General features: G+C 44.1%; 1 protein-coding gene across 1 annotated transcript in view; it reads left to right on the top strand.

Annotated features, from left to right (window-relative positions):
• The window catches only part of ZNF704 (zinc finger protein 704), a gene marked incomplete at its 5' end in the record, with an annotated part of 89,917 nt that extends 74,243 nt beyond the window's left edge, over positions 1–15,674 (top strand). Inside the window, 3 exons of the mRNA XM_080611795.1 lie at positions 7,621–7,725; positions 13,519–13,613; positions 15,391–15,674. Coding sequence (XP_080467921.1) covers positions 7,621–7,725; positions 13,519–13,613; positions 15,391–15,502 — 312 coding nt within the window. The 3' untranslated portion in view covers positions 15,503–15,674. The remainder of the gene's footprint in view (positions 1–7,620; positions 7,726–13,518; positions 13,614–15,390) is intronic.
• Positions 15,675–15,881: the final 207 nt, after the last annotated feature.

The raw sequence follows: 15,881 nt of genomic DNA, 5'->3' as shown, positions 1-15,881 counted from the left end.
GGGATGACAGGATGGGATTGCTGCCTGGGAAGAAAGTGGGAGGCTAAACATGAGAGGGAAGAGGAGGAGCATGTGCTATTTCAGATATAAGGGCAGTGTTGGCACAAATAAATAATTATAAATTATCCATGAATATATTTTGATTGGAAATCAAATTGAGGTCTCTAAGCAAAGAGAGATCATGATGTAGAAACTCTTCAGTCCACATAACGTTATGGCTGCTTACCTTTTAAAAGAGATTGTCCAAAGATATTAGCTTGAAAAAGGTGACTCTGCTTGGTGACCAAAGACATACATCTGGGAAACAAATGAAGACGGTGACTGACTGTCTGAATCTGATCATGTCTGAGGTAGACATTTAAGCACAGAGAAAAAGGTTTGAGCACCGTGGCATTTTAGGAAACAAATTACAGCAGTTTTAAACTTCTTGACGTGTCATTATGAAACTAGTGCCTGTACCTGTTAAATTTTGCTGCAGAGGAACTACATCTGGGCTCTTACATCATCTAGGGTTTCCCTTGCAGGTCTTATTCGAATAGCTGAGGAAGTCACTTTGCTGGTCGCAGTTTTGAGCTGACATCCCATGGGATGCTGAGTGGAGGCAGTGCCACCTCGCTGTCCACCAAGCAGCCTCCAGTTCTTTGTGGTGGGAGTGCTGTGGTCAGTCACTCCTTCCCATTTGATCAAGGTTGTGATGCAGCACTACTGGTACCATCTGGAGTTGCCAGATTTTTCTTGATGCCTTTCAGCAAGGTTTTTATGTATTATGGAGCTCAGTGGATGTTTGCTCCACATGTCTGTGTGGATTCTCTTGGAGATGTCAGCAGGCTCAGCAGCCTGCAGAGCATCACTGCCATAGATAGAGCCATCCGGTGGTCTTGGTTTCTCTTCCTTGGGGAGACTCCAGGGACTGCATCAGCACTTGTTTACTCTGAAGATTATCTTTAATGAGGACTAGGAGGTTGTAGTTTGTCATCATTCATCTCTGCCTGGTGGTGGCTCAGGGAAGCACTGTTCTCTGAAGTGGTGAGATAACTTCAGCAGCCCCAAACACAAACACTTCTTAAGTGTACTGCATTATTGTCAAGCACAGCCAACCTAAAGGCAGAAGTAAAACTCATTTTTAATAGCGGATTGTCCTGGGTTCAGCAGCAGCAGTCAGTTTTTCTCCTTCTTAGTAGCTGGTGCAGTGCTGTGTTTTTGACTTTCGGCCTGGGAATAATACTGATAAAGCCAATGTTTTCAGTTGCTGGTCAGAATGTTTACCCTGACCAAGAACTTTGTGAGTCTCATGCTCTGCCAGGGAGGAGGGGAAGCCGGGAGGAAGCAGGGACAGGACACCTGACCCAACCTAGCCAAAGAGATATTCCATACCACAGCACGTCATGCCCGGGGGATGTAACGGGGAGTTACCTGGAAGGGCACGCTCTCTGCTCTGTCAGGCTCGTTTTCGGTGGGTGGTATCGTATTCTCTTCCCTTGTTATTTCTCTTACCATTATTATTATTGGTAGTAGCAGTAGTGGTTTGTGTTATACCTTAGTTATTAAACTGTTCTTATCTCAACCCGTGGGAGTTACATTCTTTTGATTCTCCTCCCCATCCCTTCCAGGGGGGGAGTAGAAACTGCGTGGCTGACTTGCCAACTGGCTTAAACCACGACAGTTATTTTTTTTGGCACCCAACATGGGGCACGAAGGGTTGAGATAACGACAGATCTGACCGGAGTGTGTCTAATCGTATTTGTGATAAGCATTCAGTGTTTTGGATTAGTAGTCACTTATCACAATGCTTATTTATTGGCTCTCAAAGTTGTTGGTTTTGATCTCACAGTCTCAATATGCCGTAGCTTACTTAGAGCCGGTATTTGCTGTGTTAGTGTTTTTCAAGTGTGGGGCTTGGGCTAAGGTTATTGTCTCATTGTACTTTATGGTAATGACTTGTAATACAATAGAATCATTGGTCATGAAACTGGTCTGGCTTATGTTCCCAGTGTGGTCACCACCTTTATACTTTGGGAGGTATATAATACAAGTGCTTAACAATTACACATCTTTTTTCTCCTTTCTGGGTGGTCAACCTATGAAGGAGACATTCTCTTACCCTCCCAGTGCCCCTCCCAGACCGTTTACAGCATCGTTTGAGAGTTTTGAAGTTTTTGAATGGCCTTTTAATATTGTTGAGACCTGTTTGCTGATTGTGATGGGGGTCACCATGTTGTCACACATACAGAGTGTGTTTTGTCCACAACCATTACGTCTGATCTCAAGAGTTAAGCAGAGTCAGGTTTGGGTCTTGTCAGGGGTTAGATGACAACATAGGAGGACCAAGAGATTCTCCCCGAGGCTGGACAGCCATGAGTGGCAGGGTGTGTGGGATAGTATGGGCAAGTATCTAGGTCAGTGGGCCCCTCCAGTGTTTTGGAATTTCACCACCGAACAAGTGCAAAATCCAGAAGAATTAGTAAAACACTTAAATGAGGTGTGTTGTCATCCTGGTCATACCAGAGAGGGACAAATCATGTCAACGTGCTAGGGCTTGGTCTATGCTTACAGGGCCTTGTTCAACACTATCCAGCACCTTCAAAAGGAAAAAAATGTCCCTGGATCTGAGGGCAAAGCAGCAGACAGCGCAGCTACTCCAGCTCCAAGCACAGCAGCTACACCACCCCCAGCGACAAGTACAGCTGCTACTCAAACCACAGTGGTAATCACTGCAGCTAAACCAGTTCGTACCAATATCGGTTGCCCCTGTACGCAAGAGAAAAAGCAAAAAAGAGGCAAAAAGGGTTAAGCAAGATGAAGAAACAATGTTTTTGTTTTTGTATTCACCACCCGGTCCAGCATTTGATCAGGAGTCATCATCACATGACAAAGAAGAAGAAGAGGTGACTTCTCGACCTCGGACCTCAACCGAGCTATGGAATATGCGAAAAGATTTTACTCGTCAACCAGGGGAGCACATCATCACCTGGTTGCTCTGATGTTGGGACAATGGGGCTGATGATCACAAACTAGAAGGTACAGAAGCCAAGCAGCTGGGATCACTTGCTAGAGAAGGGGGAATTGACAAAGCAATTGCAAGAGAGAAGAAGTCCCTCAGTCTTTGGAGGCGCTCTTGGCAGCTGTGAAAGAAAGGTTTCCATACAAGGATGATGTTATGAGTCGTTCGGCCAAGTGGACTACTTTAGACAAAGGCATCCAGTCTCTGAGGGAACCAGCCATCGTAGATATGATGTATCACATCAAGCCGAATAACAGGGACGTACCCATAGACCCAGATGAAGTCGAATGTACACGACCCATGTGGCGAAAACTTACACGGAATGCACCGTCATCACATGCCCATTCATTGGCAACAGTAACCTGGAATGACATAGTACCACTAACAGTGGATGAAATGATTCATAAACTCCGAGAGTTCAAAGACAATCTCACCCCTTCCATCATCTCAGCTGTGGAAAAACTGTCCCAGGATGTCAAACAATTGAGGGATGATCTATCTGATTTATCCAGCTCCTCACGTGTACCAACATACGTCTCAGCTATTAACAAAAGGCATCCTATTGTTTGAGAGAGAAGATATAGAAGGTATATGCCACGGACCACCCTATGGTCTTACCTGCAGGATCATGGAGAAGACATGATGAAGTGGGATGGAAAACCTACTTCAGCTTTGGAGGAACGGGTGCATGAATTGAAAATAGGAACAAGGGTCAAGACTAATCATCCCATGAGAGCTGCGGCTTCAGTCTCTGGTGAGCAGGTTCCCAGATGGAGCAGAAGAGCTGATTTTACTCCAGCTCCTGTGATAACGAAGAATAATCCCTTTCAACACGACTTAGGTGTCCAACGTTGTGATGACTGTTAGAGGGGCCCTGCCTCCAGCCAGGTGGAGGTAGGGGACAATCGGATTTACTGGACTGTGTGGGTCAGATGGCCTGGCACATCAGTCCCACAGAAGTATAAAGGTCTCGTAGATACCGGTGCACAGTGTACCCTGATGCTGTCAAGCTGTCAAGGGGTGGAACCCATCTATATCTCTGGAGTGACAGGAGGATCCCAAGAGTTGACTGTACTGGATGCTGAGATCAGCCTGACTGGGAGGAAATGGCAAAAGCACCCCATTGTGACTGGTCCAGAGGCTCCATGCATCCTCGGCATAGATTACCTCAGGAGAGGGTACTTCAAAGACCCAAAAGGGTACCCATGGGCTTTTGGTATTGCTGCTTTGGAGACTGAGGAAAATGAGCAGCTGTCCACCTTGCCTGGTCTCTCAGAGGATCCTTCTGTTGTGGGGTTGCTGAAGGTCGAAGAACAACAAATGCCAGTCGCAACCACAACAGTGCACCGGCGGCAGTATCGCACCAACCGAGACTCCCTGATTCCCATCCATAAGCTGATCCGTAGTCTGGAGAGTCAGGGGGTGATCAGCAGGACCCGCTCACCCTTTAATAGCCCCATATGGCCAGTGCGAAAGTCTAACGGAGAGTGGAGACTAACAGTAGATTATCGTGGCCTGAACAAAGTCACACCACCGTTGGGTGCTGCCATACTGGACATGCTGGAACTTCAATATGAACTGGAGTCAAAGGTTGATACAATATCAATCAAACGATTGATATTGCCAATGCATTCTTCTCAATGCCTTTGGCAGCAGAGTGCAGGCCACAGTTTGCTTTTACTTGGAGGGGCGTCCAGTACACTTGGAACCGACTGCCCCAGGGGTGGAAACACAGCCCTACCATCTGCCATGGACTGATCCAGACTGCACTGGAACAGGGGCAAGCTCCAGAACACCTGCAATACATTGATGACATTATTGTGTGGGGCGACACAGCGGAAGAAGTCTTTAAGAAAGGGAGGAAAATAATCCAAACCCTACTGAAAGCCGGTTTTGCCATAGAACGGAGTAAGGTCAAGGGACCTGCACAGGAGATTCAATTTTTGGGAATAAAATGGCAAGATGGACATCGTCAGATCCCCACAGATGTGATCAACAAAATAACAGCAATGTCTCCACCAACTAATAAGAAAGAAACACAAGCTTTCTTGGGTGCTGTGGGGTTCTGGAGAATGCACATCCCAAATTACAGTTCAATTGTAAGCCCTCTCTATGATGTCACCTGAAAGAAGAATGATTTTAAATGGAGCCCTGAGCATGTGAAACATGTGCTGCAATTAAACAAGCCAAACGGTTAAAGCCTCTTTGGTATGGAGGGCGATGGCTGAAATATAAATATGGGGAGGCCTGGCAGATTGATTATATCACACTCCCACCAACCCGCCAAGGCAAGCGCCATGTGCTTACCATGGTGGAAGCAACCACCGGATGGCTGGAAACATACGCTGTGCCCCATGCCACTGCCCGGAACACTATCCTGGGCCTTGAGAAACAGATTTTGTGGCAACACGGCACCCCAGAGAGAACTGAGTCAGACACTTGGGCCAAAGAACATGGTATTGAGTGGGTATATCACATCTCCTACCATGCACCAGCCTCCAGGAAAATCGAACGGTACAATGGGCTGTTAAAAACTACACTGAGGGCAATGGGTGGTGGGACTTTCAAGCATTGGGATACACACTTAACAAAGGCCACCTGGTTGGTCAACACCAGAGGATCTGCCAACAGGGCTGGCCCAGCCCAGTCAGAACTTTTACATATTGTAGAGGGGGACAAAGTTCCTGTGGTGCACATGAAGAATTTGCTGGGGAAGACAGTCTGGGTTATTCCTGCTTCAGGTAAAGGCAAACGCACCTGTGGGATTGCTTTCGCTCAGGGACCTGGATATACTTGATGGGTAATGCGGGAAGATGTGGAAGTCCAATGTATACCTCAAGGGGATTTGATTTTAGGGGAAAACAGCCAATGAACTCAATTGTATGCTGTTGCCTGCTATAGCCCATGAACTAGAATTCTGCAGGGCACCAGCTACTGGCCCTGACTTCCCTCTGACCATCATCCCAACAGAGAATGAACTTTGGTAGAACCAGACCGAGTTTTGCGGTAAAGGAATGATCAGCATCAGCAGACAACGATCCAGCACTGCACACAGCCTCTCCTGCCCTGAAAGACTGTTACAAGAGATGGAGCCCAACATCATGGACCGGATGGACTCAGCAGCTCTTTAGGGATTGGTCCATGCACTAAGATAAGAGTGCACTGAGATGAGAGTGAGGGCATATTGAAAATGTGGGATCTGAGCATGACGTGAATGGTATGGAATAAGGAGTGGATACTGTCCTGGGTTCAGCAGCAGCAGTCAGTTTTTCTCCTTCTTAGTAGCTGGTGCAGCGCTGTGGTTTTGACTTTCGGCCTGGGGATAATACTGATAAAGCCGATGTTTTTGTTTGCTGGTCAGAATGTTTACCCTGACCAAGGACTTTGTGAGTCTCATGCTCTGCCAGGGAGGAGGGGAAGCCGGGAGGAAGCAGGGACAGGACACCTGACCCAAACTAGCCAAAGAGGTATTCCATACCACAGCACGTCATGCCCGGGGGATGTAACGGGGAGTTACCTGGAAGGGCAACGCTCCCTGCTCTGTCGGGCTCGTTTTGAGCAAGTGGTATCGTATTCTCGTCCCTTGTTATTTCCCTTATCATCATTATTATTGGTGGTAGCAGTAGTGATTTGTGTTATACCTTAGTTATTAAACTGTTCTTATCTCAACCCGTGGGAGTTACATTCTTTTGATTCTCCTCCCTGTCCCTCTGGGAGCGGGGTGGGGGGGGAGAGTAGAAACTGCGTGGCTGACTTGCCGATTGGCTTAAACCACGACACGGGTTCTTTGTAAGTTTAAAGCAAGGAGCCTTTTCTGTGGTGACAGCTTGAAATTCAAGAGTCAAAGGGAGGCAGTGTTTATGGTGACTGCTCATGCTACTGCTGCCCAGGGTCGCTGCAAAGGTATGAATTTTCTGACTCTGTAGATTAAATGGGATTCAAAAATAGGCAGGGAAGAATTCCTGAGTGCTCACAGCCCAGTGAGCAAACTAGAGGGAAGGCCCAAGATGGAAGATGCTCAGCAGTCTGAGCACCCCAGATGGGAAGAACGTAATTGTTCAAGGGGCCCAGGTGTCCATCAAGTATTTACTTCAGCTTAGTTTTGTAAGAGCTGTTTTCTGAATCCCTAGGATGATTTTCAGCTCCATGTTTTTAATAGGAAAGACTGTTTTAATTGAGATGATTCTTCATAGCGTTCATCTGATAAACAAGCCCTTACTGCTGATCATTACCCCTGTTGTCCAGGAAGCCTCAGCTGCCATCAGTTTAAACCCTGCCTTGTTTATTGCTGCTACCTGGCATTATTTTAAGTTATTTGTATATGATGTTTGATTTTGAGTGGGTTTTCATTAGATCAGGCTTTTAAGGGTTGTGCGTGGATTCTTCTGCGAGCTATTGTCTTTCTCTGAAAAAAAGTTTAAGATGTAATTACGCCCTTTCCTTACTGGCTTGTTCATGATTTTCCCTCTCAGAAGGGTAAAATGCTTGTTGCCATGCAGGTTTTTTCTGCCTTGGAAAGTCTGTTGTAGATTTACAGTTTCAAGGAGCGAAAGACCCTTTGAAATGCTTTGGGAGAGGAACGGTTCTTCTTACTGGAATAATATTTTCTTTCCACACAGGCCACTCCTCCAGTGAACATTCCAGGGTCAGCAAAATTCACTCCCAATGGCAGTAGCTTTAGCATCTCTTGGCAGTCGCCTCCAGTTACCTTCACCGGCGTTCCAGTAAGTGAATGACAGAAAAAGAAAGAAATTAAAAAGAATAAGTTTTTAAAACTTTTTGTTTTGTTTCACAGTGCCTCATGATAAAAGTAAATTTGACATAGCAGATACCAAAAAGAAACCAATTAAATATATTTGGGTGTCTACAAGCAGAGAATTGGATATATGGTATCTATTCTTTTAACAATATGCTGACAAAAGAACATTGTGGTAGGTGCAGAGCCTGGCACTATATGTTCCTTTTTGTGCCACTAAAGTTCCTTACAAAACTAGATATAAAGTCAGCAAAGTGATGGTTATGTTAACAGGCCAACTGGATTCAAGCAGTAGAGCTGTTACCTCAATGAACTCTTGATGATGAAGCGTATTTGAAAGGCAACTGAAAGAATAAGAAGAAATGCAAAGTCTGATTCTAGGAGGCTACATATATATAGACTTTGTTGATAGCAGAAAATGATTGTTTTATACAGAATATAGGTTCAGTTCACACTGCATTTTTATATTTAATAATACATATTGCAGTTTGACAGCTTTCTAATGAAGATGTATTAGATGCATGTATTAGAGGTAAAGTCAGCTCTGAGCCTTTTTTAAATTCAAAAAAGTTGGTGTACAAAGCCTCATTTCATAACCGGGACTGCAGAAATACGATGTTTGCTTGTCCCAAACGTAATGCAATATAGGTGTGTATACTGTAGGGGGAGTTAGAAACCTTTATGGAGAGTTCAAAGGGATTGGGCTTCTAGTGCCTAGCATGTGAATACTGAAAGTAAATGTAAATCACTATGAGTAGTGGAAGATCTTCTGTATAATGAGTAGAAATAAATATTAATGTAATGTATCCTAATTCTTATTGGAAAGATTTTTTTAGTATAAATTGATACTCTGTAATCAGAAACCTTTTTGCTATCATAACATCTCATTTACTATTACACTTCATGAATCTATGAATTTTTAAAAGTGTGATATATAAAGCACATTGCTCATCCAGAGAACCATATAGCTTTTTTAATCCTGACAGCGACTATTAGACATGGCTATAAGAGATGCTATTTCCCTCCCTTCTCTTCACCAAGTAAATCTCCAAAGCTTCTTACTGTCAACTTTTGGCAAACCTTGGAGATTTTCTGCAGAGGCTGTGGCACCCTGCAGGGCTGATAAAAAATGACAGTGGCTGAATCAATTACATTGCACTCTGCCAATGAATATTTATTCAATTCCATCAAGGAGCAACTAACACTGAAAGACATCATGCTGGCAGCAATTTCAGCAAGGGTGCCTTGACAGAGCGTGCTATCCATAAAGTTCCCCGAGAATTTGATTTCACAACAGTGGGGTTGATCCAGAGCAATTATGAAGCTGGCTCCTTCTGTGGAGTAGGAGAAATTGGTACCAGGAGTGCAGAGAATCTAAAAATGCAATTAGCCACATTGTAAATCAGATTCTTAAGAGGACAGGATTAGACACTTATGTGTTCAGTTTGCTTGTTCAAGCGACAACTTTGATCTGTGGCTGTAGAGTTGAGTTCTCAAAAGAATTTAAGAAATGCCCAATCACTCTCTGAGAACTGTATGGAGATGCCAATGATTTAAGTACAATTTCAAAATAATCCCAATACAAAAGCCTGGGGAAGCAGTGATGGCAGCATTATAAACCACTCAAGGAACCTATGAACTGCCTTTATATCTCTTGTGTAACAACATTTGTAGGCTGTTTAGCAAAAAAAGGGGAAAGAACTAAAAAGCCACCTAGATTGGCACACACTTGACTCTTCTGTCATCAGTGAGATTATTTATGAATTACTAAGACTTGTCTGCAGTGAAGAATCACGTGCAGTATGTGAGGGTGCAAATGCAAGGTGATGTTAAATAACTGTACATTAAATGAAAGGGGTTTTTTTCTTGTTTCAGAGTAAATTTGATATTGCTTTATAAAAAAAGGGCTCTGTCAATTCCCACCCTTACACTGGATGCAACTACTTTAGGAAAGCTATAGTTCAGGGGACTTCTTCCTTCTCTTTTGGGGTTCATTTAAGCCCAGACCATGTGAAAGAGCCAGCATACTATAAACTCATGCAGTTATATACGTACATTGTCCCTGAGATTAGATGCACGTCTGTGGCACCCAAAAGAACTTCAGAGAGTAAGTCTAAACTGTTACTTTTTGCCTGACCCTTAATGTTTATTCAAGCAGTTTCCTACGATGGCTTTGGGACACTTTTTTGGCCTGGACAAACCACTGAGGAGTAACGGATTAGTTACAGATTTGCAAAAGGGCATAGGTCTACACATTTCTTGATGTTACTGATGATATGGGAATGAGGCCATTCTGTCCTTGATTCCTGAGAAAGCTGTTGCATCCTGATTTTGAACAGGCTTCTTTCCAGACTTCTGTCAGCAGCTGAGTCCACAAGAGAGACAAAATTTCAATAGTCTTCTTTTGTGGCTGGGGGTTTTTTGACACCTACCGTAGGTGTCTTCCCATTCATTTCAATGACACTGACCGCTCTCACCATAGGCATTTATCTAGAAGTCTTGTAGTCATAAAGGAGAATAAGGGGAGCCCCCAAAGTCCTTATGCTTTGTGCTCTGAATCATGCATAAGTTAGATTCCCAAGGCAAATGGAAAATACCCTTTTTCTTACCATTTTTCCAAGATAACTTTGAAGGTGCAAGAGAAGGTTGAATGTTGGCACAGCTATGAGCTGTTGTTTGGTGTAGTTCTCCAAAGCAGTAAGGACAAGTTCATGTGTGCTGTACCACTTGAGACTGAACTAGAAGAAAAAATACAGCACAGCATGGAGATATACAAGGAGGGTGAATTAAATGATGTGAGTGGGATGAGCAGTGGAGTCTGTATCTCTTGGTACTGGAGAAGTTAACCACCATATAGTTCCACTTTTATGTCATGTAGGATGAAAGTCGTCTTGAATGCCAGCGTGATCTCTGCTGTGTGATACTGTTTTAGCTGCCCATAAGACCCAAAAAGGTTGAACAGGAGAGATCTTTAAGTTTGATAATCTGATGTTTACAGATCACAAATCTTCTCTGTAAGCACAGTTTCCCCCAGGAGATGTAACTGGAAACTCCAGGTCCTTGCTTCAAACAGACACTTTCATTCCACATTAATTCTCTGTGTTAGACAACACTTCAAACGTGAAAAGCCTCCGAGGGAAAGATTGCCTTCTCACACCCTCCTCTTAATCTGCTCTGCTGTCACCTACAAAGGAGTACAACTGCCTCGTATTGTTTAGACCTGCTGCAGAGCATATCAGAATGCACTACAGCTCAACTTCAGTGCAGTTTAGCTGCCTTAGCATGCCAATCTGTGCAAACCATTGTGCAGAAACCCTCTCTGGAGCACGAGAGAGGAGGCACAGTGTGCACGCTGCAATTACTGCTCAATCCTGTTCTGTGTTTGGAAGCTTTCAGGATAATTGGTTATAACATAGGAGGCCATCAGAGTACTTTTTTGTTCAGTGATAACCAAGGAATACATTGAGTATCAGTTAGTAGTGGTAGATATAAAAAAGCCCTGGAAGAAATGACTGGAGGTCTCTGGTTGCTGGTAATGACTAGAAAACTGCAGTGTGTGGTAAATGCCAAAGACTAGAAAAGTGTAACTGCTTTGCATTTTGTCTTCAATATTTCAATCATTCTTCAGTAAAACAAGAGAAGAAGTTGATAAAAGGTAGGGGAAAATAGCAGTAGACAACAAACTGCCCTCAACATTCTGGAGTGATAGGACACATTTAATTTTGGGCAGAGAAGAGATTCAGAGCAGCCCTGCAGAGAAGGACTTGGGGGTGTTGGTCGATGAGAAAATGAACATGAGCCGGCTGCAGTGTGCGCTCGCAGCCCAGAAAGCCAACTGTATCCTGGGCTGCATCAAAAGGAGCGTGACCAGCAGGTCGAAGGAGGTGATCCTGCCCCTCTACTCTGCTCTCGGGAGACCTCACTTGGAGTATTGTGTGCAGTTCTGGTGTCCTCAACATAAAAAGGACATGGAACTGTTGGAACAAGTCCAGAGGAGGGCCACGAGGATGATCAGGGGACTGGAGCACCTCCCGTATGAAGACAGGCTGAGAAAGTTGGGGCTGTTCAGCTTGGAGAAGAGAAGGCTGCGTAGAGACCTCATAGCAGCCTTCCAGTATCTGAAGGGGGCCTACAAGGATGCTGGGGAGGGACTCTTCATCAGGGACTGTAGTGACAGGACAAGGGGTAACAGGTTCAAACTTAAACAGGGGAAGTTTAGATTGGATATAAGGAAGAAATTCTTTACTGTTTGTGTGGTGAGGCACTGGAATGGGTTGCCCAGGGAGGTTGTGAATGCTCCATCCTTGGCGGTGTTCAAGGCCAGGTTGGATGAGGCCTTGGGTGACATGGTTTAGTGTGGGGTGTCCCTGCCCATGGCAGGGGGGTTGGAACTAGATGATCTTAAGGTCCTTTCCAACCCTAACTATCCTATGATTCTATGACAGTGGGAGCTGGTGTTGTCTCTGCATGTACAAAACATGACTGATGGTAAGCAGGCAGATGCAGAGAGTAAATTTCTTTCAAGTTTTGGAGATATATTTCGTATATCAGTAATGGTCTAAACTAGTTCAGTGTGAGTTGCACATGGAGTTACAGCAGAAATTTCTGTAGTTACCAGCCAAGAGTAAAAGTTGAAAGAGTGTCCGCACTCTGTTAGGAGTACTAGCTTTTTGATGCTGTGGAGTAGCTATAAAATAGGCTTTATATCAAGGATCAAAGCACATTCAGTAACTCTCTTCAAGTCAGGTCAGTTCCCATTCTTCCAGATACTATGAGACTTCAAAAGGGCAGGAGTGAAGTCACAGCAATGCAGGGAACTCTTGACAGTATCTGCAGCTGTGGCTGCAGGAGGCAGTGACTCCACGCACCAGATGCCCAAATGAAGCTTTTTGTTCTCTACACAACAAAAAACTGAGTGTTCATAAATTTTTCTGGTGCTTTAGATGTGGCCTTTACCCAGGAGCAAAATAAGACCCTGGCAGTAAATAATTTAGGAATTATTTAAGGCCAAGTTTTATGCCATGTGATTACTCAAATAATGCTGCCAACCCCCAGGCTCATGCAGGAGGCTTATTTGGAAAGTCTCAGAGGACCAAGCTACGCCCTTTGCTCAGGAGCATTAACAAAGGAGGACAGACATCTGCTGAGGAGGTTCATAGTGCACAATAAAGGAAATAATGCAGTACGTGTTGCTAGCAGTCTTGATCAGAAGGGCTGCCTTGTGCTCCCATTAAAACCTTGAGGGCCACGTCATAACTGCCCTGCAGCAAATCCCCTTCCCCGAGGCTGTGTCCACAAAGAGTGACAGCTCACAGACGGGAGCAACATGTGAAATCCCTTTATGTCACAAGAGGTTATTGGTATTGATCTCAGCAAAGGATGGAGTTTATTTTTCCATTTATTTTCTCTGCTTAAATTGGAGCAAGTTTTCATGAGAGCTATTTGAAGTTCTTAAATAAGCATTAATTTATTATTTTCCATATTGACAAAACCTGCAGTGATGCTGATCTGTATTCTGGTTTGCTCTGCTAGAATGACTAATAGAACAGGAAAACGAAATGGAGCTAATATAATGTACCTAGTGCTAAATGAACATCTTTCTCAATACACCTACAACATGTTATGCATGTATGTTATATAATGACCTCTCCTGGGTATCCTTGCCACTATGCGTTATGAATTGCCTTTTCTGGGAAAAGTGTTGATATTGCATTCATATGTGTACGTTCTTCATAAGCAGCTTTTTTGTCTATATTGACAGGTCTCACCAACTCATAATCGTCCTGCAGGGAGTGGAGAGCAGAAACAGTCCCACACAGTTCTTTCATCGCCACCTAGAGTAGCATTTGGCTTGAGGTATGGCACCATTAGCTCCTGCTGACAGACCAGCAGCCTCAGAACCCAGAAGGCATTTAGTAAATAAGCTATCGATGGCCAAAGAAACAGAAAACCTCACCAGCAACTGCAATTGCAGTTGTTGGGCAGTTCATTACTAGAACACTTCAGAGTTAAGCGTTCTGGACCTGTTTTGCTTTTCATTACCATCAGAGGTAAAGTTCAAGGGAAAAGTGAGTTGTTGTATAATGAAACAGGCAGACTGTGGAGCACAACTGCAGGCCTTATGCCAGCATGTCTGGAATTCAGTTGCAGATCTAAATTGCCTTGCAAAGAAACGCTGCCCAGATTCACTGCTCCAACTGAAGCATCCTGGGCTGCATTACGTGGCTTTGCTTTTTTCCCCTGAAAGGCTGGGCTGCCATATATTCACCACCATTCAGTCAGTCTGGTATTTGGCTTCAGTTGAATTATAAGAAACCATATCTTATAGTAAATTAGATCAAAGCAGAGCTTCTTATACCTTGTCTTCCTAGACATAAGCTACATTCACTTCCATTAAAGCTAACTGATGAGCAGAGTCTGCTTTAAAAGCGTTCAGAAAGTCGTATTAAGAAAATCAAACTGTGACACTAAATTTCTTACAGTAAAGAAGCTATTTCTCACAGTTTTGAAGGTGACTGTACTCTAAAACAAAATAAAAGGAAGATTTCATGCTTTCTGTTTTCTTCATCACTCTCAGATCATTGTGTATGCTACAAACCAAACTTAGGATCTTCCTAGTTCATGGATTGTGCCTATTAACGAATGTTCAGTATTTAAAAAATGTGTAGGTATGCAAGAGAGGAATCACCAGGCAATTCCCATGTGTGCCATGCGGCATGTGATATGGGTGTGAAACAATTCTGTCTCTGTGTAGTTACTTTTTAAAGACACCAGGACCAGTGGCACTGCTGGTGTGAGCATTGGGTTACTTGCTGTAGCTTCACTCCTCAGGTTTGCTGTCTTGCTAAGTGTTGAGTAAAAAAAGGTTTCATTTTAACAGTTACTTTGATCATTTTCTAAACCTGTGAACTTTTGAGTGCAGTTTTAAGATGGAAAACATGACAATTATTACAGCTGTAAAAGCGCATACTGTCTGCCTTGCTGACACTGGGGACAACAGAGAAGGAGCACGTGTATGTGCTGCTAATGAAGGCAAGGGTTAAAACTAGTTCTTGATCGCTTTGTTGGTTTTTGGTCAGTGAGCTCAGAGCAAACCATGCAGGAAGGACAGGCAAGCTTAGGAGCTGGTAGCTTTTCCCCCTCTTCTGCATAGCTGCTACCTGCTGGTAGTCAAGGTCTGCTGCTCAGAACTATGCAGAAGACTGGTAACACAGCTCTGTAGCAAAGGTGACTTCTGCCTGACGTGGCCAGGATGTACTGTAGAATAGCTGTGGCTGCCCGTAACAGCTGGGCACTTAGCCTAGATAAAGTACCATTTATGCAGACTGGGTTTAGTCTCTGGCTGAGGTCAGGGCTGTACATTCCTGGGGTTGTCCCTGGTGCAGAGGAGCAGGCTCAGAGGCTGTAGAAGCCAGGTGAGGAGAAGGACTGCTCCCTCAGAGCTGTGAAGTCACGGCTGTATGTCTGTCTGCTTCGTCAGCTCCCAGTTGACTCAAAGTAAACCCAAATCCCTTTGAAAAGCTGGGGGGTTCTCTGCCTGCTGCAGTCCTTTGAGATTGTTGTCCTGATCTTACGGTGATAAAGCAAAGCTACAAAAGCATGTCATTAACAAGCTTCCCTTTTTCTCTGACAGGAAGCCTAGAGGGGAGGGGAAAAAGTGTCGGAAGGTCTATGGCATGGAGAACAGAGATATGTGGTGTACTGCCTGCCGATGGAAGAAGGCCTGCCAAAGGTTCATCGACTAAAGACTGAAATTGTGCAGAGGATTTTGGGATGGGGGAGGACAACAGCAGAACCAGATTGCTCAGCTGCACTGTATCACTTCCCATTTTCCCTCCAGTGATGTGGTGTTGGGGGTTTTGTTTTTTTGGGTTTTTTTTGTTTTTTTGAAAAAGAGCTTTGTATTTCAAAGTGAAGCACTTGTAGCCAAGGAAAAGCACTAATCAAAACCTGTGTGGAGCAATAGAGAAAAAAAACAAGGCAAGCAAAACCAAGAGCATACAGCAGAAATCTGTCTAAGTATGGAAACCAGAGCAGCTATTAGTGTTTTTCTGTAAAAGAAAGGAAAAAGTTAAATTTTTGCTAACTCTGTGAGCTACTTGCTCCCTAAGATAATTTTTAACC

The sequence above is a fragment of the Psittacula echo genome, assembly GCF_963264785.1.
Source record: "Psittacula echo genome assembly, chromosome: 2".
Taxonomy (NCBI): Eukaryota; Metazoa; Chordata; class Aves; order Psittaciformes; family Psittacidae; genus Psittacula; species Psittacula echo.
Note: the sequence above shows the minus strand (reverse complement) of the source record. Positions and strands in the feature narration are given on the sequence as shown.